Source organism: Peromyscus leucopus, chromosome 8b (genome assembly GCF_004664715.2).
Source record: "Peromyscus leucopus breed LL Stock chromosome 8b, UCI_PerLeu_2.1, whole genome shotgun sequence".
Lineage (NCBI taxonomy): Eukaryota > Metazoa > Chordata > Mammalia > Rodentia > Cricetidae > Peromyscus > Peromyscus leucopus.
This window is the reverse complement of record NC_051086.1, coordinates 20,345,712-20,371,237: the sequence shown is the minus strand read 5'-3', so window position 1 is coordinate 20,371,237 and position 25,526 is coordinate 20,345,712. Positions and strand designations below refer to the sequence as shown.

Sequence of the window (25,526 nt, the reverse complement as noted above, 5' to 3'; positions counted from 1 at the left end):
TTTTTATTGGGCACTGCAGCTTCTGAACTTCACACAGAACTTTCTTTCGCCCTATTTTTGACTGCAGAAATGATTTCTCCCTCGACTTTGTGACATAACTACAAGGAGAGGATTAATTAGCACTTTTCTGCCCAGGCATTTTGCTCTAGGGCAGTGGTTCTCAACCTTCCTGATGCTGTGATCCCTTAACATAGTTCTCCATGTTATAGTGACTCCCAACCATAAAGTTATATTCATTGCTACTTCATAAATGTAATTTTGTTACTCTGACTCGTAATGTAAATATCTGTGTTTTCCAATGGCCTTAGTAACCCCTGTAAAAAGATCATTGGACCCCAAAGTGGTCATGACCCACAGACTGAGATTTGGTGTCAAACAACCCACAGATTGAGAACCGTTGCTCTAGTGACTCACTTAGCACTCACACCTGCCTGGTCACAGACAGCCCCTGCTGGACTTCCTGGTCTGTCTCAAAGGCCCTCTCTCCAGAGGCCTGACCTGATGACATCTCTCTGTCCCATGGTCTTTTCAGCTCTTGCTTCTTCTTTCTGAGCTCCCAAACTTAAGAAGGGGTTACATCCTTATAAACTTACTATGAGCTGAACCCTAGCATAGCAAACACTACAGCTTAGCAGAGAGCCTGGTACCCACTCTCATGATCCTGTGGCTGCCCAGTGGCTGTGGCCTTCTGCCCAGCAGTATGACAAGACTATCGTATGAGATATCACTGGTCTAGAAGAAGATTAAAATTCAAATGTTGAAGTTTAAGTTTCCTTTCTTTTCTTGATGGATAATTGATTTAGTGTTTTGAGGTATGAGCTTGCTGTATAGACCAGGCTGGCCTAGAACTCATTATGTAGAGAAGCCTCCTCCTTCTGCTCCTTAAGTGTTGGCATTACTACAATATTCAACTATTTGTTTATTTTGGGGGCAAGCTCTTGCTGTGTGGCCCAGACTGGCCTAGAATTCTCAATCCTCCTGCTTCAGCCTGCTTAATGCTGTGACTAAAAGCATGCACCACTATGTCTGCCCATGAGGTTTGGTTTTTATACCATCATGAAGTCAAAAACTATAAGTGAAACCATCGTAAGTGAGTGCTGTATATGACCCCTATGAGAGAATGGACAGTGTTCATTGTTGTGGAATATTATTTTAATATGTGTTACATTTGTTTATACTGTGGAACATCTGTTTAATGTTGCAAAGACGTGCAGCATTCTTTTGTGTTGCATTTGTTTAACTCTGTGAAGCTGTGTTACTTTGCCTGTCTAAAATACCTGATGGTCTAATAAAGAGCTGAACGGCCAATAGCAAAGCAAGAGAAAGGATGGGTAGGCAGAGAGAATAAATAGGGAGAGAAATCTAGGAAGAGAAGATAGAGAAGCAAGAAAAAGGAGAAGGAGAGGAGGACAGCAGGAGCCAGCCACTCTGCTACACAGCAGCCTCGGAGTAAGAAGTAAAGAAAGGTGTATAGAATAGAGGAAGATAAAAGCTCAGAGGCAAAAGGTAGATAGGATAATTTAAGAAAAGCTGGCTAGAAACAAGTCAAGTTAAGGCCAGGCATTCATAAGTAATAATAAGTCTTCATTTGTGTATTTATTTGGGAGCTGGGTGGCAGGCCCCCAAAGAGTAAAAAGAAAAAAATGACTACAGTTCATTACTTTGTTTACTGAACTCAGAGCAATGCCTTGTTCCTTGTAGGTCTTCAGTAAAAATTTCCAGAATAGCCAAACATATTAGCTTTAAATCTGATTGAGATCGTTTCAACTGGGTCCCGTATGATGCCCTAGCCAAGGAAGATAAAGAATCAGCCACTGTGCTAGGCATTGAGCGTACAGCACAGAACTCGGTGCTTTGCGGAGAGAGAAGAGTTGTTAGCCAGAGCTGTCCTGATACTGGTGTGGGCCTTCTGTCAGGCTCACCCTGAAGAAGTAGCCCAACACCCAGGATCCTGAGCTCACCAGTGGCCAGGGGCCGCAGACGGTTATGGGACAGGAAGGCCTCCATGCACCTCTGCTTCTTAAGTGCAAACTGGCTGTGCCCGAGGGCTTTGAGGATGGGCCACAGTGGGGCCTGTTTTCTAGCTATGGAAGCTCGAGTCCGTGGGGCGGGCCTCTTAACAGGACTAGATTACCAATGCAGCCGTGAGGCCACCGTGTAAGTCGGATGCTCGCCTTTTGTGTAGACATACCCTGCAGTTGTGCAGGGGTAAAACAAATGCCTTGGGGGGATGGCGGCATCAGTAAAGTGCTTGCCATGAGGACCTGAGTTCCAATCCCCTGGCAGCCATGTATAAAGAGCCGGTGGTGGCAGCATGGGCCTGTAATCCTGGCACTGGGGAGATGGCAAGAGGAGGGGTTCACAGGCTAGTTAATCTGCTCACCTGGGAAGTCTAGGTTCAGTAAGAGAGTCTACGTAAGAACGTAGGTCGAGAGCAATTGAGGGAGACATCTCATGTCCACCTCTGGCTTTACACACACACACACACACACACACACACACACACACACACACACACTCCCAAAATAAACATATAAACAAACAAAGTGTTAATCTTGGCTGCCTCAGGATCACGAAGAGAGGTGGAATAATGCAGCCCTGTAGATATTAACTTCACATGTAATTTTCCATATTGTTTTGCTGGTAACTATGAATAGATTTGTTTTTGTATTTTAAAAAATGAATAAAGCAGTTTTGCGAAGAAAATTTGAAAAGAAACTCCACAAAGCTTCCCTGTATTCAGTGGGGTCTGATTCACACATCTTAACTATTTTCATCAGTTCTGTGCCTCAGCTAGTAAATGAAGATTGGTCTCCAGTTAGAGGATCAAAAGACAAAGACTGATTTCTGTTCTGGAGAATCTGATAGTGTGTAACTCCCAATGCTAACCAAGTCTACCCAAGAGTAGTCACAATTCTCTTGGAGGAGTTGGCCCTTCCTTAACCTCTTTATAAGGTGCCCTTTATTAAAGCCCCTGTTACAATTTATTTACATCATCCTCCCTTATTCTCTAACCAACCCCACGAGGCAGGAACTGTCCTCACAAGCTATAAATAAAAAGGTTCTTGGAAATTGGATGAACTGCCCAAGTTTGTGGTGCTAACAAGAGGCAAAGCCCAACCTCAACCCCACCCACTCCCCCACTCTGGTGCTGGTTTTCCACCTTCAGAGAGGATGACATCTAATGACGTGTTTCACAGATGACTCCATAGTTGACTGAAACTAGTCTCAGTGGCAGCTACATTCTAGGCCCCTGAGAAAGGCCCTGCCGTCCAAAAGCCTTCCCCAACTCACCTTCCCTAGAGCCTGATAGTTCCACTAATAGAACGTCTCACTGGGAAAGGTGACCCGTCTCCTAGGATCCATTTCCTGAGGACAGTGACATTTAGGTAACATTGAACATCGTCGTCAAACAAGACACCGTCAGTTCTTCAGACACCACATCTAACAAGCTTCCAAAGGACTGAGGCATGGGACCGGTACTATTTTATAGGAAGGGCGAAGTGGGTTACAGAGCAGGAATGTGCCGCAGGAGTGTAACTGTGGAACTTTGAATGACTAAGAGACACGGGAAAGCCAGATGTGACAAAGGCATGACTATAGTGTACCTCACTACCCTGTCAGGCCTGAGCACAATTTCTAATGAGGTCGTAGATAGCACGGAGCACGAAATGTCGTCACGCATGCGGCTCTTTCCCCACTGAGTACACAACCCATCTCAGCCATGAGTTGATACACAAAAATTGGCGTGTATCAACAGGACCATGGTGTGTATCACTATGGCTGACTGAATAGACAATCAGTCCCCATCATGACCCTTCAGAGGCCCTTCCCCCCAAGAGTCTGCTCCAAGTCCCTCTCAGACTGAGGCAGGAGGCAGCATCAGGATATCTGATTAGGAGTACTACAAAGGGAGGGGAAATTTCCTAATAGTAAATTTCTGGAAACAATCAGAATGAAAACATTGTCTTCTTTCTCACTTAAACGGATGTTATGTCTCCTCACAGAAAAAGCGCACGTTGAAAGGCTCCATCGAACTTTCCAGAATCAAGTGTGTGGAGATCGTCAAGAGTGACATTAGCATCCCATGCCACTATAAATACCCTTTTCAGGTAAGCCCACCAGGACTACAGTGGATAGCTTTCTGTCCCTGGACCATGGTTAGAGTCCTCAGCCCTTGTGAGAGAAAATGGGGGAAAGATGGCTGTCATCCATGCTGAGAGCTTAGACCAAGGCCACAGGAAGGGTTGTGTGTTGTTCTTCCAATCAGGGACATTCATTCATTCATTCTTTCCTCAAAGACTCTTAGAAAGGTTCTTGCTTTCCTGTAGTGCTGAGGATGGGCCTATGGTGAGTCCCCACTTCGGGGTGCCCTGCTCATCGTGGATTCCTGTGTGTTTCTAGGTCGTGCATGACAACTACCTCCTGTATGTGTTTGCTCCAGACTGTGAGAGCCGGCAGCGCTGGGTGCTCACCCTTAAAGAAGGTAAGGAAACTCCAGTGCTGTTGAGTCACTGGGACCTCGGGCCTGTGCTGGGCTTGGGCTCCATGAAGGAACACAGTGATATCTATGAGCAACTGGAGTTTAGAATTTATCCCATTTGCTGTCAGTCAATGCCTTGCATTTTTACCATGGGCCCATGAGCAGCAACAAGGGTAATTTAAGGATTGGCCCAATCCTGCCCACTACCTGATCATGTAAGGCTCCAAGATAAAAAACAGCTCCTGTGTTTTGAATCATTTAAAAGGAATATATAAGCATCCACATGAGACCATTTTGTCTTTTGGCCATTCAAACTAAAAACGTAAAATCTTTACTATCTGGCATTTTAAAAATGTTTGCTTACTCTAGTAGAGAAGAAAGGATAGAGTGGGAACCCTTCCAGTTAGATCCCAAGGGTTGGCATCCTGGCTCTTCCTTGTGCTTTTGGGCAAGTTCTTAACTTCAGTTTCCCTGGCTGTTAAACTGGAGAGGGGAGGGGAGTAATAGAATCCCTCCGCAGAGCTGCAGTGGGTAAAACTCTTAGAACTAGCAGCTGTGGCCAGTGCCCAGGAAGAATTAGCTTGTTTGTTTGTTTGTTTGTTTGTTTGTTTGTTTGTTTGTTTTGAGACAGAGGTTCATGGACCTTGTCTGACTTCCAACTTTCTAAGTAGCCAAGGCTGACCTTGAACCCTGACCTTCCTGCCTCCACTTCGCAAGTGCTACAATTACAGGTGTACACCAACATGCCCTGTCATCCAGCTGTTTCTTTATTCACTCTCTCCTGGCAGCACAATTAGAGCCCACACAGTGCTTAAGTCCATGAGATATGCAGACAAGGTTCTGTAGTGAAAGTCCAGAAACTGCCAGTTGTTAGTGTTTCACCTGGACCTCTGTACATCCCTGTTTCCTTGGCTATAAAAGGCATCCAAGCACAGTCATGGGCTTTTGTGAGAATCAAATGAGTTAGGACACAGAAGGTGCATTTGAAAGTTCTCACCCCCAAACAGTACTGGATCAACATTCCTGTTCTTTAGCCTGAAGCCCCCTGTGTATCAGGAGACATGTCTCTAAGGAGCTGTGAGGAATAAGGAAGCAAGGCCCTTTCTACGTCTGGAGCCACAGTACTTCCGTCTGAAAAATGAGGCTAAAGTGATGTTATAGGCTTCCAGGGTCAGATGAATTTCAAATGGGACAGGAACCAGCAAGCGATAGGCAAATTAGAAAGTGCTGTCAGAAGTCCAGTTGCCCTAGGTGGAAGACAGACACTATGCCAAAACTAATAAAGAGCCCCAGCTACAATCATTTTCCTGTATCTTTTGTTGTTGTTTTGTTTTTCGAGACAGGGTTTCTCTGTGTAGCCCTAGCTCTCCTGGAACTCACTTTGTAGACTAGGCTGGCCTCAAGCTCACAGAGATCCACCTGCCTCTGTCTCCCAAGTGCTAGAATTAAAGGCATGTGCCACCACTGCCTGGCATTTTCCTGTATCTTATACCAGGTTTTTTTTTAAACCAAATGTTAAAACTGGAGGGAGCTCTAGAGATTAACTAATGTTGGAGTTTTTCTTGCTTTTCACTAGCAAAGTTCCTTTTATTCCTAAGAAATTATACCTCAAAGCCATAGCCTAAAGGGCATAAAAGCAAATTTATAGGTCCTCAGAGCAGCTTGGTTGGTGGAGAGCTAACCTACCATGCATGAAGCCCTGGGTTCTAACACCAGCACATACGCACTTGACGTGTGCTGGTCCTGCCTGGGATCCCAGCTCAGGGGAGGTAGAGGCAAGAAGATCTGAAGTGTAAGGACATTCTCAGCCACATGAGACCTTTCCTTCAAAAATAAAATAAAATAGCAAATTTGATGTCATTCAAAGTGAGAGGGATGGAAATCCCACCCTCTCAACTTTCTCCTTAACCCCTCAAGGCTTCGCTGTAGAGCACACTCATCCAGTTAAGGACATAGCAGGGACATCTGGGGAAAGTGAGGCTTATCTGAGGGTTCCCCAGCCTAAAGACACACAGCCAAAGGGAAGCAGATCCAGGAAAGAAACTAGATCTGCTGCTGACCGATTTAACCCAAGCTCCCTCAATAAACAACACACTAAGTTGCCTGACTAACCTGGTTAGCACTCAGGACTCGCCTGCCTCAGGGTCCCGTCTCAATGACTTAAAAGATTGGTAATGAGCCCCTTGATGGTACAAACTTTTACAGAAACAAGGAACAACAACAGCCTGGTGTCCAAGTATCACCCCAATTTCTGGATGGATGGGCGGTGGAGGTGCTGTTCCCAGTTGGAGAAACTTGCAGGAGGCTGTGCCCCCTATGACCCAACCAAGAACGGTAAGACATGGGGAAAGAGACAAAGAGGGAACCATCTCAGCCTCCCGTCAACAGGGTGTCAGAGACCAAAGGCAAAATTCTCTAATTCCAGAATTTTCACTGGGGCACCATCTAGAAAGAGATGTCTACCATCTCTTTCATGCTTTTTCATGTCAAAACTCATGTACCCGGAAGTTTGGTCCTTGGTCAACCATCTATGCTACCTAGGAGCTAATTATAAGTATTAAAAAAAAAAAAAAAAGAAAAGAAAAGAAAACCAACTCTGGTCCTGCCCAATCTACTAGATGAAAGTGTGCATGTTAACAAGTTCTGTGCGGCACTGGTAGACAACAGTAAAATCTGAGAAGTACTGCAGTTGGGAAATTTGGACAGTCCTCTTAGACCTTAAATTATAGAGACAGCCTTAAATACACAATATTTCCTTATTTCTTTTAGTGACATCACACCATGCATATGTCTAATTATGTAAATTCAACTCCAAATGCTTGAGGGAGAGAGAAAACTTCTCTTAATTTTAACTCTGGCTTCTTCCTGCCTGGTCTCCAGACTTGCCCTTGACCTGCTCAGTCTCAGAGGAAAGGAATCCGTAGTCTAAATGCAAAGTAAAAAAAAGTTTGTTCTTGGCTTTTTCAAAAGCCCAGTCTCCGGGATTGGAGTGTGTCTTAATTTTTGTCTAATGTCACAGTGACTTGGGGACACCTCCAATGAACTGTAGCTCTACCAAATGCACTTCCGCAACAGCGTGCTTTGGTTCTTCACTGCTGTCTTGGGTAGAGAGTGATGTCAAAGAAATGGCGGTCTCGAGCAGTTCAAGGTCACACAGTTAGGGAGGGATAGAAACAATCAATTCTCTCACTTCCAGCTTTCTCATCTCTCAGCCTCTCCTACCACAGATACTGTTTCTCATCCTGTGGTTTTTGCTGTCCTAACACAAGGCGGATATAACACACAGTTGGGTTTTCCATGGTTTCCTGACTCAGCCTCTCATGGCCATTTTAAAAACCACGGCTTCTCACCTTGCATTTGGGAAAGTCATCAGTCTGTGGGCCTTCATGAATAATTTTTAGCGTTGTGGAGGTTAGTGCCCACTCCTTAGCTCTGTTGGTTCTGCTCGCTGTACCTGAACAGGCGGCACAGAAGTTTGATTATGGATTGCCTGGAGGGGTTGGCAGATGCCTGGCTCCTGAGAGGGACTCTGCCCAGAGGCAGAGCTGGTCTCTGATTCCTACCAATGCGCTTCTGTAGACTCTTGTAGGGATTACCTGGCAACCTGGGGCCCTAGTGTCCTCCGTTCTAAAGTGGTACCAGAGGTCTCAGAACCCTAAGGTGATGTCATCACCCACTTCCCTTCGAATCTGCTTCCATTTTGCAGGTTTCCCCATGTATGCTGCAGGGTTCCTCAGCAGGGTTCACAGATCTTCCCTGACCCCGTGACATGTGACTGGGGTGTGATGAGCGGTTTGAGTAACTTGACTGCGCTTGGGAAGGGCTGGTCTTCAGCAGCTCCTCCAGGCTGACCCCAGTAGCTGAACAGCTCTCAGCATGGCCATGAGTGTGAGGTGCAGCCATTTGGCTGATAACTTTGCTTTTGCATGGCAACCCATTGCCTACTCTTCTGACTTAGATAGCATCACTCACTATGGTTTGCAAGCAGTTTGGAGAAGCATACTTCACTGTGCACACAGCACATCATATTCCTAGGGTAAAGGCTCACAGGATTTCTTGTGCTGAATACATTGACAGCGCAAGGTCTATGAGCATAGATAGGGCTTTGGAGTTGTTGTTTTTTTTTTTTTTTTTTTTTAGGTCTCAGCCACATCCTTTTCTTATTGTGTAACTTTGTGTGTTCCTTTAACCTCCCTCTCTCTCTGAGCCTCTCAGGTAATTTCTTCCTAAATGGATAGAATAATAGGCAGCTACTTCAAGTGACTGTTGGAAGACTCATCAGGGCGGTAGAAAGCTCTTAGCACATTACCAGCCCTTAACGAGTGCTCAGTAACTGGTAACCGTGTCTCTTAGCTTTTCTTATTTGTGATGGGAGCATCCAGGTCTGAACTGCTGCTGCATCTGAGAAACAGCAGAATTCTTGAGAGGAAATGACCTAGCAACACATATCTGCCACCATAGCCAGCCCTAACTACATCCCATCCCCATAGTACACACAGAGAATAGGGCAAAAAAAGAGCAAGATCACCAGAGAAAGTGACCAGTCACAAGATCACCGGGCATAGAAGGGGCTCATTCTGGTTAACCCAGTTTTGTGGTCTGGGTCCCATGCTAAATAGAAACCAGACTCTGTGTGTGTGTGTGTGTGTGTGTGTGTGTGTGTGTGTGTGTGCGCGCGCGCGCGCGTGTGTTACTGACCTGCGATATAAGGAACACGGTCTATAGATCAGCTGAGAGGTGGAAGTGAAGATAAAGAAAGCAGAGAGGGATAAGAAGAGAGAAAAGACAGAGGAGAGATGAGAGCTAAGTGAAAGGAGGGATGAAGACACAGAGGAATAGGAGAGAGGGAGGGAGAGAGATTGATTTTGAAGGAGAGGGGTGATTTTGAAATGAGGCATCCAGAATATATACTGAAATGCCTCAAGGCAACTAAAAGCAGACCTCAGCCCACTCAGAGAGCACAATGCCCTCCCACCTCATCAAGCCCACAGTGGATCAGGAGGGTGGTGACTCACTGTCTGAGTCACCTGTTCCCACTCCTGAGCTCAGAAGGTGACTTGTATTCATGGAAGTCTCTCTACCTGCAGAGAAGAGCCCAAGTCTTGGCCCTTTCCCAGGCAGGGGACAGAAGGAAATCCCAGAACACTGGCTTCTGGAAGTCTCTAGTATCTTCTAGAAAGGGGAATTGGAAAGTAGCAAGTGTGAGAGGTTAAAGACCAGGTCTGGCAAGGCTGATTCCGGTGTCTCTGTATTTCATCGTCTCCTCCTGCCCCTTTTCTTCGCTCCTCTCCTTGGGCCCCTTTTCTCTGAAAGGCTGGGGTTTCATGCTTATTTTCTTTTTCTCTTGTTCTTATTTCAGCTTCAAAGAAGCCTCTTCCTCCTACTCCTGAAGACAACAGGGTAAGTGAGGTGGGCTCGTGTGCTGTAAGCCCAACTGTGATCTCTGTGTTTCTCAGATCTGTGTGCATGTGGCAGACAGTTGCAGTTGAGGTATATTTAACACTTTGGGTTTGGGGGCTATTTAGTGCAGTAGTTCTCAATCTTCCTAATGCTGAGACTCTTTAATACAGCTCTTCATGTGGTGACCCCCAACCATGAAATTATTTTCATTGCTACTTCATAATTGTAATTTTGCTACTGTTATGAATTATAATGTAAATATCTGATATGCAGGATATCTGATATGTGACCCCCATGAAAGAGTTATTTGGCCCCCCTGTAGGGGTCATGACTCACAGGTTGAGAAATGCTTATTGAGTGGGTCTGTCCATTTAAAGGATCACTCAGGTCCTGAACTGCCACCTTGCAGTACACAGTCTACAAGCACTGGTACCAAGCTATCTTTATGCCTCAATATAGAGCACTCCAGAGACAAACGCCTGATAATACTTTATATATTCCAAAGCACTTCCACACTTTTGCTATATATGATAAAACTATGTCTCCTATCCACTTTGAAGGGCTATAACTTTATATCCTTGCTTTTGAACTTAGCAAACTAAGTACCAAGAAGTCTTGAGGTTTTCTCCAAGGCTATTCAGGTACTAACAGGACTTAGAGTTTCTGGTGTATGGGTGTGGGTTTTGGAATGGTTGTTCTCCAGATATAGCCCATAAACCTCAAGCATCAGCCACACTGGAAAGCATGTGAGACTGCAGAGTCCTAAGAACACACCAAGATCTCTGGAGGAGAGGCCCTTCATCTGCATATCAATTCTCTCCTGTCATCCTGAGATATACTCAAGTTTGAGACAAACTGCTCTGTGGTAGACTGATTGACAAGACTTTGGTACACCAACTCTGGAGAAAAAGAAGAAATAAGGAAAGGAGGAGCCCCCGCCTTCTGGTCAGGTTAAGATTGGTGCCCACATCTGGGTACTTGCTCTGGGAAAGTTATAGTTTGGCTTCCTCATGCTTCTTCCTGAAGAAGGAGCTCTCTTTGTCTCTTCCAGCCAACACAGTGATGCCTCAAAACAGGCAGCATCCTCGGAAGGGAAACTAAATCCCCCAGCCTCGGGTTAACTTTGAGATCCCTTCCCGGCTGACACTCCAACACCACAGCAGAGACACACTCCCATTGTTGCCGAGAACCAGTTGTGCCCTACACTCTTTGGCCTTCTGAGCACGACTCCAACAGCCTCCTTGCAGGTGTGGCTTGGAAGCCCACTGCCCTCTCTTTCCCCTGTAGCGGGTCCACCCAAACCTACAGCTCTCTCTGAAGTCAGCCTGCCCCTTCTCTTGCCCTCCCGAGTGTTGGTGAGGGTGAAGCCAGACTGCTTGCCCGTCACTTCTTGAATTGCACCATTGGGACCTGAGGCTCCTTGGAAATGCAGCGCCTGTGGTGTTGTGTGCACTTTCCCACAAAGGCCTGGGGCCCGCATCAGTCATGTCTAGAACCATTGCAGTGCTTCTCTTATTCCTTGCCACTTGAAGTCGTTTATTTCTCTCCTCCCCTTCTCTGTCTCTTACCTGCAGGGCAATGGCATCTCAGCTTGTCCTATAGAGAAACAGTATTTTACACGATGTTTTCAGGCCTTATGCTATGTTCTAGTTTAAATTTCTCTTGCTGTTGTAAAATAACCTGGACAAAAGCACCTTAGGGGAGGAAATGGTTTATTTGGCTTAAATTCCAGATGATAGTGTATCATCGAGGGAAGTTCAGGCAAGCACTCAAGGCAAGAACTTGAAGGCAGGCTTGCTTACTATTCCACACAGCCTGACCTCCAACCAAGGAACCCACTGCCAAAGCCAAGGCAGAAGCCGCAGATATTTCTTGTTGCCTAGCTAGCTTTCTTACGTTTTTCAGGCCTACCCCACTAGGGAATGGTGCTGCCCACAGTGAGCTGGGCCCTCCTGCGTCAATTACAAGACAGTTTCCCACAGACATGCCCCTAAGCCAATCTGATCTAGGCAGTTCCTCAATTAAGATGCTCTTCCAAGATAATTCTTAGTTGTTATCAAATTGACAGTTAAGGCTAGCTAGGATCTACTTGAGGAAGACTGTGGAGTTACCCTTCAGAGGGACAGGGTAGCTACTTAGGAGCAGCTGCCTGAAACTCCATCTCCTATGGATCCAATGCTTTTTCCTGGCTTCTGAGGGTACCAACACTAAAAATAATGTGCCATGCACACACATAGACACGCACACACGAATAAAGAAAAGGAAAAATATTTTTAAAAATCTTATACAGCACAGATAATGTAAACAAATACTTTTTAAGAGAACCAATCAATATGCTCATTGTAATATTGAAAAAAAACAGAATAACTTGTATTCCTAAATGTAAATATGGGGTGATGAGTATAAGAAGACATGATGCAATAAGCCAATGCCCAAGCCCATAGAAAGAGCCCATTGAATTTGGCAATTCAAGTGCAGTAGATACAGGAATGTCTTATTGATGGCTCAGCTCTAGTGTTTCCATGAGTGATATGATTTTCCAAAATGGTGAACAATTCCCAAAAGAATTCTAAATTAAAACAAGGGTAAGCACCCTCAGTGCACAGGTAATGCAGTCCTGGAAAACCCAGTCCTTTTTATTGGGTAGAGGAGGAATGTAGCCTTTGGGCCTTCTTGTATATTATAAAAGTCCATTGTGCAACAGAGGCCTCCTGTATATCATAATTATATGCAGGGTCTGAACCATGTGGATGTCTATTAGGACGTTCAGAAGCTGGAAAGTCTGTGAGATACTGCAGAATGTTTTGTGTTTTTGGCCCTTGCCTAGTAAATACCTGTAGTACCCCTCAAACTTGGTGCTATCTGATTATCCCACTATATGCTCTACATGACCCCTGTGGAAATGTACCACCATCATCTAAACCTCTATACTAACCTTTTTCCTTTAAGGGTTAATCGGGGAGTTGGATCTACAGTAATATAGACAACATATCACTTCTATACCTTCTTTGGGTACCTTGAACAGTTTCTCCATCCATTAGTTCTCTGCAAAGCCTCAGGTCCACAGACTCTTAGCTATCTGTAGGACCCAACCAACCACCTATTTCAAGCTCCATAAATCCCCAGAATCAGTGTACTCAGAGAATTTGTAACTTCCTAACACTACATCACCTTCCAGCCAGTAACTCAATCTGTTCCCATATTTTCTTTGTTTCCAAATCTGCCACTCAGTCTCATGTGTGCTCATCTTGACCTCTGGTGGTTGTTTGCCTTGTGAGCTGTTCTTAATGTCATTAATATCTCATCCTATTTGAAATATGGTATGTGTCTTAGATAGGGTTTCTATTGCTGTGAAGAGACACCATGGCCATGGCAACTCTTTTTTTTGTTGTTGTTGTTTTGTTTTTGTTTTTTTAAGACAGGGTTTCTCTGTGTAGTTTTGGTGCCTATCCTGGATCTCACTTTGTAGACCAGGCTAGCCTTGACCTCACAGAGGTCTGCCTAGCTCTGCCTCCTGAGTGCTGGGATTAAAGGTGTGTGCCACCACTGCCTGGCCATGGCAACTCTTATAAAGGAAAATATTTAATTGGGGCTGGCTTACAGTTTCAGAAGTTTAGTCCACTATCATCCAGGTAGGAAGCATGGCATTGTTCAGGCAGACATGGTGCTGGAGAAGGAGCTGAGAGTTCTACATCTTGTTCTGCAGGAAGCAGAAGGAGACACACTCCGTCACATTGAATGTAGCTGGAGCATGTGAAGATCTCAAAGCCTGTCCCTACAGTGACACACTTCCCCCAACAAGGCCACACCTCCTACTAGTGCCACTCCCTATGGGCCAAACATTCAAACATATGAGTCTGTGGGGGCCATTTCTACTAAAACCACTCCAGTGTGGGGCAGAGGTATAGGTCAAGGTTTCTGCAAGAAGAAGAAAGGAGCCATGTGTTACTGTAGAGGGAGCATTGAGATGAATTCTCTGGGAGTTGGCTATGTCCATTCCCTACCATGGGATCTGATTCCCCATTCTAATGAAAACATGGGTAAAATGGGCTCTTGAGGTACTTCCAGCCCTGGCAGCCTCTGGATTTGATGGATCTGGGCAAACCAGGTGAGCCAATATAGAAATCAGTAGATTTCTATGAAAAGCACATGGCTTCTTGGAATTCACTGGGATCAGAATTTACCTCACAGAATGAAAGAAGTGCATACTGCTGCTGTTTGTACCTGTTCAGCCCCATAACCCAAACTCATAAAGAGTGCCAACTTAGAGGAAGGTAGCTTACTCCAGTGGGTGGAGGAAGCTGCCATGTTGGCCTAGTCTAAATCCAGGATCCCAGGAACTCGTCCCCTTCTTATGTCTTTGCTTCGTTTTCTTGTCTCTTCCCCAGCGGTCACTTCAGGAACCTGAAGAAACCCTGGTCATTGCCTTGTACGACTACCAAACCAATGACCCCCAGGAGCTTGCGCTGCAGTGTCATGAAGAGTACTACCTGCTGGACAGCTCCGAGGTCCACTGGTGGAGGGTTCAAGACAAGAACGGGTAAGACAAGTGTACCGCTGCTGTGGGGATGAAGTGAACGTGGGAAGGAATGCCCACGTCCTTCAGCCGTCCTGAGGCCGAATTAGGAAAGCAGAGCTGAGCACCGTGGAAGGGAGAGAGGAGTGAGCTCGTCATTCCTCTTCTCAGAAGTAACAGAGAGGCTTCCACTTGCCTCATCTTAACCCTTCCCTGTCCTCAACTCATCTAAAAGCCCCTGGATTTCCACTGGTAGTGACAGTTGGTGGGCTTGGCAGCTTGCTCTGTGATGTTCTTAAGTTTCTAAATACATGTCATTGTGAAGTAAGTGGAAAGAAAAGGTGTGTGAAGATGGCACAGAGTGGCAGTTACGTTAGAAAGTCTCAGATGGCACCAGAGATTTCATTATGAGAGCAATCATTAAATGCTGATGAAGACAACAAGTTTCTACAGATACTAACGGCCTTCTCGGGGGTTTGGAATGGAAAACGTCTCATGAGCCCTTCTTTAATGTGGAACAATTACTGTGACCAATATTCTTCTATATTGGTAGCAAGTGTTAATATTATGAAATTATTATTAATTTTGAAACCAGAAAAAGAAACTATTCCAGCACTGAAACATCACTACTCCATGTCAATATTTTATTAAAACAACAAAAACCACCCTATGGTATAGGAGCAGAGCTCAGTGCTAGTGTGTGTATCTACCATGCACGATGCCCTTGGTTCAGTCTGCTACAATTAAGAAAGAAAAGAATGTTAGAAAGTATATTCACTTAGACAGAAGTATACATGAAAAGCCATCAAGTCCACAATCACTGCTAATTCTTCCTTGTGCTAATACTTCTTTGTGTGCCTAGACACAAGAGTTGGTCATAACAAGTGCATTTTGTGTATTTTGCTCAAATGATCCATTCTCTGCCTTTATCTTTGTATGATAATCTCTTAGCAATCTTTTCATATCAATACATACAAACTCACCCCTTTTTAATATGTGTGAGTGGATGTATATGTGTGTACCATGTGCCTGATTGATACCCATGGAGGACAGAAGAGGGCATTGGATCCCCTCAAACTGGAGTCAGAGATGGTTGTGAACCACCATGTTGTTGCTTATAGGGGTCAAACCTAGGTCCTCTGCAAGAGCAACAAGTGCTCTTAACCACTAAGCCATTTCTGCAGCCCCATCAGTATTGTTTTGAATGAAGCTTGAGTGAAGACCTGGCAATATTTATGTAGCATGACAAGCTTTGGGATACACACGTATATATGCACATATATCTCAGTTCTAACTATGGAAATGTTGAGTTGTGTTAAGTCAGAGTATATGGTGTTTTAATTTTAACAGATAATGTCTCCTAAAATTTTACCAAATTTGTACACCCCCACAGGATATAGAAAAGCCAACACTGGCTAGTATTAAGCTTTGAAAGGGTGAGAGAAGGCTGTATTTTTCTTCATCTTTTTGTACATAGGCAGAATCTGGAGGTATTTTAGATATAATCAAGTTTAAATCTCTCATTTCATTGGTAAGAACTGGAAGCCAAGAGAGTTGAATGGGCTGTTTACCTGCTGCTTTCTTGTGCTAAGGGGTGAATACAAAGTGATTTCAAGATCTACAAAGCTATACACAATGTAAATAGCATTGATAATGTTTATAAACTTTTTATCATTTCTTTCATTTCTCTATTATTAATTCCAGTTCAAATGTTACATTTCACCTTGGAATACAGCTTGACCTTGACCTTTTTTTTTTTTTGGTCTTATACAGGGTCTCACGCTGTACCTCAGGCTGGCCTGGAACTCACTGTGTAACCCAGACTGACCTCAGATTCACAGCTATCCTCCTACTTCAGCCTCCTGAGTACTAAGATCACAAGCTTGGGCCATCTGTTCAGCTTTTCTCATGGTCCTTTATCTGAAGATGCTCAACTAGGGAGTTTTTAAATTTTAAAGTGTACAACATTAGCTGGGAATGGTCTTTAAGGACCTGTGGTTGGAAAGTTGGGTTCTTGTACCTTAATTACTTCAATTCCCTTACTGGAAAATGATGGCATAAAGTGAAAAAATACTGATTATCACAAAAATTAATTATAGAAAATAAAGATTGAAAGGTATTTTTCCAGTAGAGGAAAGTTTATGATGAGAGCAGCAAGTGGAGCCTTTGAAGTAAATACCCATTTGTTCTTTATTATAGTCCATATTTTGTGGTGGGGTATGTTGCTCTCAGCTGAGCATACCTTTGTTAATTTTATCAGCTGTTCTATTCCAAAATTTGTAAATGTCTTATCACAAATGCCAAATAACATGAGACTTTGAATTCTTACATGACTTTAGTGGATTAAATTTGTTAAATCAAGATGTAAAAACCAGTTCTCTGCGAATCTAAACACTTGTTTTTCATTTTACAGGCATGAGGGATATGCACCAAGCAGTTACCTCGTGGAAAAATCTCCAAATAACCTTGAAACCTATGAGTAAGATACTTTTACTTTTTTGAATCACTAACTTACTTATTTGTTCTTTTTTTTGAGGCAGGTCTTATTGTGTAGCCCTTGTTGATCTGAACTTCACTAGAGACCAGGCTGGCCTAAAGCTCAGAGATTGGCCTGCCACTGCTTCCTAAGTGCTGAGGTTCAAGGCGGTGCCAGCACACCCTGCTTCAATTAGTATTTTAGAACTATGGAGCTAAAGTTTTCTCCCTAGGTCAAGCTGTTGGTTGGCTATAAAAGTTCTAAACTGTTCCTTTTTTAAAAAGTCTGCTTTATTTTCTCCGTTCTCTGATGACTAAAACAGTAAGGATTTAGCCCAACTAGGAGAAAAAGGAGTGTGGTCAGTACACTGCCTTCCCCTTTATTAAGGAATGGTTCTCGGGGCCTTGAAAAAAATTCTGTAGAAGAGAAATCTTTTACTGCGAATCCCAAGTATAGGTCACTTGAGAAAGAAAATCCTTATGAATATAGGATAAAATATCAACTGACTTAAAACATCATTAAACACAATATTGCCAATATCAGGACAATAATCAAACCCATGGGGAGTAAGTATCTGCTTAGGCTATGCTAAGTGTTTATCGATAAGCTATCACTATCAATTTTAGTGGAAATGTTCCATGTTTCTTTGATGTAGTGTACAAAGTACCCACCATGCATGTGTACTCCCTACTTTGGAGGCTGGAAGATCTACACCTCCCACTTAGATCTTGTTTCTGAATGGCTTCCCCACTAAAGAGAATTGTGGCTTCTGGAAGCAGTGGAGCACAAAGACTCCAGGGTTGAGGCAGGGAAAGAATAAGATGGACTTGGGATGTCTTGTTGCACTAGAAGGTAAAGAACTAATATTTTTTGAAAAATTATTTCAGTGATTGAATCATGTCAAGCAGGCACAGAAGTAAGTTTTTTAAAGCTCTTATTGACTAGACTAGGGCAACTTGAGTATCAAAATAAGTAGGGATAGCAATGGACTGTAATTCATTGAATAAAATAATAATCCATAATAAATTGATTGATTGTAAGTAACTAAATAAATAAGACAAAGTTCTTTGTGGAAGGCTAACAAAGCTTGAAAACCACCATTTGTATCTCAAAGTATTAGTTCTGGCAAAATCAATGAATGTCACAACCAAAGAGTGAAATGTAATAAATGTAACAAAGGTTTTTTTATAGGCTCAAAGGTATCCCTTCCTAAATCAGTTATAGCTACAAAATAGAGATAACTGGTAGACATTCATCTCAATATGGCTCCAAAATATTGCCCGTTGTCCCTGCTCCAAAACATACACAGTATGAATTTAAACATGGGATACAGTAGCAAGTCCAAAAAGGAATATTCTATAAAATAAATGGCCTTTAATCTTCAAAAACAATTAAGTATGATAAAAACCACAAAAAACTAAAAAATTGGTCCCTGTTAAAGGAAACTAAGGAATATAGTAACTAAATGCACAAGTAATCCTGGGTTGGACTTATAACCATAAAAATCTTTTGTTCCCAACACAGTTATTGGGAAAAGTAATACAATTTTGATAAAGTCTGAAATTAGACAATATATGGATATTAAAATTCATTATTAGATTGATATTGATACGATGGCAAACAGCTCACTGAGTACTTAGCATTAAAAGTCTACTCTCAAGAAGTACAGGAAAAATGTACCAGGGCTGATGAGACACTTAATGTATAAAGTGCGGGCTATGCACTGAAGACTGAGTTTGATTCCCAAATGTGCATAAAGGTGAGAGGACAGAAGTAGCTCTACAAAGATGTCCTCTGACCTACACACACACACACACACACACACACACACACACACACACACACACACACACCATGGCAAATGTGTACTACACACACATATCCTACATACACAATAATAAATAAATAAAATAATTAAATATACCCATCCATATGCCTAAATTATCTAGAGAGAATAGTAAATACATACACTTTCAGCCACTGGTTCATCTAGGAAAAGGGTCAATGGGAGTTCCTTTATACTGTTTTATAACTTTTCTGTAAGTTGGAAATTTTCAAAATTTTGTTATTAGTGTGTGTGTGTGTGTGTGTGTGTGTGTGTGTGTGTGTGTGTGTGTGCTTGCATGTGCCGTGAAGGACGTGTGGAGGTCAGGGGACAGCTTTCTGGAGTTGGCTGTCTCCTTCCACCTCGGTGTTCCATGGATGAACTGTCACAGCAATCACTTTGACTAGCTGGGCCGTCTTGCCTGCCCTGAAATGCAGAGGTGTGGACCCCAGTCCCTCCCAGTCAGTACATCTCCCCTACCTAAGGTTCAGGGAATGTTGTAGGAGACGGGACAGAAAGATGGTAAGAGCCAGAGGATTGGGGGGTTTGCTTTGAGATTGTGTCTCCTAATAATGTCAGAAGTCACACCCATAAAGTCCTCCCCACACAACTGCCCAACTGTGAGCTGGACAAGGATGCCATGGACATGCCAAGCTGGATGGAGAGAAGCCCACGAGGCCTTAACCCTATACAAAGAACTACAGGCAACCAAAGAAAGGACACACCAATTGGTTGTCCAGTGCCAAAGGGTCAACCCTGAAAGCACACATACAGGTAGCATTATACAGACAGAATAGGTTATGTTTAGGATGCAGTGCAATAACAGTTAGTGAAGAAGAGACTTTGAATTTGAAAGAGATCAGGGAGGGGTATGTGGAAGGTTCAGACGAAGGAAAGGGAAGAGAGGAATGTTTTAATTAAATTATAATCTCAAATATAACAAAAAAGAAAGGAGAAGAAAAAAAGAAGATAACTAACTGTGAGCCTGGGAATAAGCTGGTAAGCAGTGTTCCTCCATCGTTCCTGCTTCAAGCTCCTCCCTAGAGGTCCTGCCTTGGCTTCCCTTGATCATGACCTGTAACTTGAAGATGAAATAAACGCCCCAATAAAAAAATAAAACAATCAATTAGTACTCGCTAAATATGAAACTCCTTAGAAGAGTATAAGATAACCAGAACTTCCACTAGCCCATTAGGATTCTTGCTAGTTCAGTGTGACCAAGGTAATGGTTTTTGCAATCTGAATAAATGCTGGTAACCAAGTACTATGGTTTTCTTAAACGTGTCTCTCAGCACATTGATCAAATGTGTGTGAATAGCCCTTCCCTGGGCTGAGAGATGATTCATCCTTTCCAAGAATGTTTGTGCTGAGATGAAATAGATGAGAGATGCTTAGCTGAAATAATTGCTTTATAGCCAATGCCTTTGAAGGAAAAAATTAGTTATTTCAAATGACTACTTGGCTGTATTTGTTTTGGCATTTAACCAAAATCCCTTTGTTTATGATTCAAGAAGCAAATTCAAAGCCTCAACCAAATAAACAGCAGTAGGGAATTGATGGAACCCTGGGGACAAGGAAAAATGTATATCTCTAACCTAATGGAATTTTCAGTCGTTTTCTTTATAAAAACCACATGGTCTATGAACCAGTTTGTACCATGCACTGCCAGCTTGTATCTCCTGGGTTGTGGAATCCCACCTAGAAAATAATATAACATAAGAAAACATTCCGATATTTAATATATGGCTACACATAAAAGAGCTAGCCAGACTTTTTATTCTTTAACTTAATTTTTACTAGTTTCATGTGACTTTTGCATAACAGCTCAAAAATATGCCACGTGGTAAGAGAATCATAGGTTAGTAGCCTAACTGGATTCGGGGCTCCTGCCTTGCTTTAGAGGCAGGACTTTGGACAAGTTGCGGTAGCCTCCTATTCCTAGGGGTGTGTTCCATGACCTACAGTGTATCCTGAAATTGAAGGCAGTTCTGAACTCAGTATACACTATGCTTTTCCCTCTATATACAGCCTATGTAGGGTTTACTTTAAATTAATACACTGGGAGATTAACACTACTGGCCAGTGATGGAACAGAACTGATAACAATATACTATGATAGAATTGCCATCATAACCACTCTTAAGTAAAGTAAGAGCCACTTAACATAGACACAGCAATATGTGGCAGTCTATCTGGTAACCCACACAGCTACCAAATGACTGATAGGTAGTGTATGTAAGCAGATATGTTGTCATTTGGATGACTTATATCCTAGATGATCACCATGAGATTACATCATGCTACTCATAACTTATGGTAGTTAATTTCTAGAATTGTCCTTTTAGCATTTTGTGGGACCATGGGTTGACTGTGGCACCTGAAATCACAGAACAGCAAAACTGAAGGAGAGAGGCTACTCGCCCCATGTGAACTCTGATCCCTCCTCTGGTAAAGGAAGAGTCAGACAAGACTGAGGCAGGCAAAACACTACACTACAGACATTCCTCTTCACTCCCTGTGCACTGAACTCAAGTAGACCTCACTCGATGACAGTGACACTACTGTCCACTGAACCCAGACTTGTTTCACACTTTACATGCACAGATCTAGTAACCCGTATACATTGCTTGGGGCTTGGATGGGATGAAGCATGCTTGCCAGCCATCAGCTTATCTCTGGGAGCCCATAGAGGTATACAGTCTGCTCCTCCATACTGTGTTTTAAAAGCTCAAAGGAATCCCCTGGTTCACTTATTCTTGGATGTGCTCAAACAAGTTTCATAGATACTGTTCCTTCCCCACCTGGAGCCTCTCTCATGTTTATTAATTTCCAAAACAAATTGTCAACTGATGATCCTTCTACTTTTGTTGTTGGCCTTTTGGTCCAGAAATGAATCCCTGTAGGCTCCCTTTACCAGGAAGCAGTTTATTATACTGTCCTTCAGGCTTCTAGGGAATTATTATCCAAGTGCTAGAGAACTCTGAAAGTTAGAGGACTGAGAATTTTCTTCATTTTGGGCTTCTTTTTTTATCTTATATATGGTTGCATATATTTGATTGGATACTTTAAACTACCGTTAATGGCTAGAATGAGAAGGAATGGGCAAGGAAGGGGGCTGAAGGAGAGACATGGTCAGTCTGCACACCACACGAGACTATTGACCAACTCACATGTCTGCATATCCACATGAGCTACTGACCATCCTGCACGTACACAAATGTGTGAACATTGACTAGCCTGCATGGTCATTTCCTGTCTTTCTTCTTTTTAACCCCCCTTCCTCCCCCACCATACTTTATCTTATCTAAGTGATTAGGATGGTCAGGATATGTCTCAGCATGGTAGTAACATTCAAAAACTTCATCCTTAAAAAGTCCTGGAGTTTTTGCTATTAATAAATTACATTCATCAATTACAAAAACTTTGCGAAGTCTAGAGGTCCAGTCTTAAGAAGAAAATATGGCAACTGTTTTCAAAGGATATTTGCTAAACTTGCAAATTCGTATTAACGTCTTTTATGACTACCTAACACCCTCCTACTTACAGCCACCCACTGACACATGAAATGGGGGAGATGAATGTTTCCTGCAACACTCATGGAAATTTCCCATCTTTTACAAAAGCAGAGAGCATAGCATAAAGAAAGCCCTGAAACTCCACTTTAACAACTACTGCTATTGTGCCAACTCTTGCTTCATTTTTTTCTTCTTCTCCTGGAAATAACCATGGCTTTCCTTTTGAGTTTGAAAGCACTGATAGAAACAGAAAGCGAACACATGATTTTCAAGCATTACCTTTTATAAATAAGCAATGGAGTTTTCAGACTATGACACAGGACTTGTTTTTGGCTTTCAGGTGGTACAATAAAAACATCAGCCGAGACAAAGCTGAAAAACTTCTCTTGGACACGGTGAGTCTCCTTCATCTGTCTAGTGACTAAAAAGAAATTGTGTGCTTTCCGGCCACGTGGTTATGCCGATGGGGTAGGTTCCTGCGTGGGTTTAGCAATGGCTTTCCAGTCCGAGGACAAATGTTCTGGGGACTCAAGGGTTAGAAGGCACGGGAGAGGAAAGCTGGGGAGGCCACAAACCTCTGCTAACAGTTGCTGCTGCTGCGTCTTGACTCTGAGTGGCCCCAGGGCTGCTCTGCTTTGCCTGTCTCTGCCGTGCTGAGATCAGGTTCTGCCTGAAGGGGCTGTCATTTACAGGAATGTGACAGTTCTCTCCTTTCTTGTCGGAAGCCAGGCCATCTGGCAGATGGACTGACCTCACCCGGGGATCTCAGAGTTAGGGAAAGAAGAATGAGAAGAAAGGAAGCATAATGGGATGGGATGGGTACCTCTCTGTTCTGCCATCAACTGAGCGGTGACTGGAGGCATTTCTCCTCTGCCGTCTGGGCCCCCATGTGTCAGTAAGGACAAACTGAACATCGGATTCTATCAGGATGCCAATGATCTGTTACCCCATGCATGCTGCCCCTGTGTGCCCCTGGCCCTGTGCACACAGTCACTGCCATTGCATCTGGACCCCCACTGGGAACCAAGACTCAGTAAAGAGTTAGAGGCAAGTAGAAGGGAGGCCAAGATCAAAGGAGCCGGGACGTGTACCCAGAGGGAGAGGAACAGCTGAGTCCTTCTGGGATGCTTGTTTCTCCTTGGTTCTCAGCAATTCACCATTTCCTGTGGTTCCCAACGGACCTCATATCCGAATTGCTACAGGTGTTTAAAATGCAGATTCTCAGGGAGCTAAGGGATGGCTTAGTGGGTATAGAATCTTGCCATCAAGACTGACAACCTGAGTGCAGTCCCCAGAACCTGCATGAAGAGGGAGAGACCTGACTCCCATGGTTGTCCTATGACCTCCATATGCATACCATAATACATACATCCCACCCCACACAAACAATAAATAAATATAACACAAATACCGATTCTAAGAGTCCATGGTAGCTCTGCAGAAACAGGTGTTCCAAAAGTAATTCTTGGGAACCTTTGTTTGTTTGTTTATTTGTTTTTGTTTTTGGAGACCAAGTTTCTCTGTATAACTGCCCTGGCTGTCCTGGAACTCACTCTGTAGCCCAGGCTGGCCTCAAACTCACAGAGATCCACCTGCCTCTGCCTCCTGAATGCTGGGCTTAAAGGTGTGTACCACCTTGCCCGACTCCTATATTTTCTTGAACTGAGCTTAGGATGCAGTATGTAGCCAGCTCATCTCTTTCCTCAGCCTGTATTGCTGGTAAACAGTAAAACTTGAGTCATAAGAACTAGCTACAAAGAGCACACAACTAAGCCCCTGCATTATGCTTTTTAAACGAGGACGTTACATTCCATTGCATCCATAGTAAAGTCAGTGGAGAGCTTTAAACAGCCCACATTAATGACACACAAAAGCAATTCTTGTTGTTGAACAGATTTTTTTTTGAGGTAATAAAAAGTATTTGCTTGCTCAGGCTATTGAGACATTCTTTCTTGCTAATATTTTAAATTCACTTACCAAATAACTCTCTTCCTTCTTAAGTAAGTCTGAAGGCAAACTTCAGAGGAACCCTACATGCTTTAGTCTGGGTTTTCTAAAGTTAGAATGGGATAAGGTGGGGTTTTTTTTGTTGTTGTTGTTGTTGTTTTGTTTTTGTTTTTTGTATGCTTGCTGTCAGACTCAATAGTGTTCTTTCTCCGGTGTCCTCAGAGTCATCTTGTCTAACAAGTATATGACTCTTAAGATGTGCATTGCGTTCATTTCTCCTGTTATTAACTATAGCTTCTAGGTCATGGCCTATGTATATTTCCCCATTTTACCTTGTCCCTACTGTGCTTAGATACCCCAAACAGTATCTAGCACAAAGTAGTTATGCAAAGTCTACTTGCTGCATTGGTGAGGTCACCAAATGCTTACTCTGTGTTTTTAAGCTACCATCCACATCTAGGAACCTAGCTGGTCATGCGTATCCTTGGGGAATCTTTGAAAACACAAACTCAGGCCTAAAGATATGACTTCATGGCTAAGAATGCTTACTGTTCTTGCAGAGGACCCAGGTTCAGTTCCCAGCACCCAAATGGCAGGTCACAAGGGATCTAGTTCCCTCTTCTGGCCTCTGCAGGCTCCTGTATATAAACTCATTCAAGAGCATGCACATAAGCATAAAATACATCAACACACGCCAAATAAAGCTCCTGAACTCCAGGCCTATCCAATCAGAACCTCTCCAGGGGGCACTCAAGTGATTATGTGTCTTAAATTAGTTTAGGAACATGAGAAAGAATCTTCTGTCAGTTCTTCAGCTGACAGCTCCTTTAATAATCCAGCCTAGCCGGGAGATGTGATTTTTTTCTCTTGATTGAACAGTAAGGTGCAATATCAGCTCTCCAGTGGCTCTGTCTGCTCTCTGCCTTCAGTCTCAGCACTTCCCCTCAGCCTTAGCGCCTCGAGAGAGAGAGGGTCCATTCCTTGTGAGCAGGTATTCCATAATCAGCTTCATGCCTGCGGCAGAACCTCACACTTTAGACAGGAGCCTAACCTAGGTTTATCTGTGACTACAGGATGTCATCAAAGATACGTTGTTGACTTCATAACGGGTTTGTTTTGAGGGAAGAGCCTCCCACAGAATGAAAGATATATGTCAGAGACATTCTTAAAGCATATTTCAGCATGGCAAGACCACAAAGCATCAGACCATCTTTGACAGTAACATGACTTCGTTTTAAGATTGCCTTCCACAAAGTCACCTTCAAATCATATGGACAGAAAGACATACATGCTGACACTTGTCTCAGATGAAGACAATGTAATTCATGCTTCCAACAGATGCTACACCACAGCATGTGATAATC

General features: G+C 43.3%; 1 protein-coding gene across 1 annotated transcript in view; it reads left to right on the top strand.

Annotated features, from left to right (window-relative positions):
- The window catches only part of Itk (IL2 inducible T cell kinase), a 65,765-nt gene that overhangs the window by 19,293 nt on the left and 20,946 nt on the right, over positions 1-25,526 (top strand). Inside the window, exons 2-8 of the mRNA XM_028864238.2 lie at positions 4,008-4,112; positions 4,405-4,486; positions 6,689-6,817; positions 9,843-9,883; positions 14,272-14,423; positions 16,813-16,878; positions 22,556-22,610. Coding sequence (XP_028720071.1) covers positions 4,008-4,112; positions 4,405-4,486; positions 6,689-6,817; positions 9,843-9,883; positions 14,272-14,423; positions 16,813-16,878; positions 22,556-22,610 — 630 coding nt within the window. The remainder of the gene's footprint in view (positions 1-4,007; positions 4,113-4,404; positions 4,487-6,688; positions 6,818-9,842; positions 9,884-14,271; positions 14,424-16,812; positions 16,879-22,555; positions 22,611-25,526) is intronic.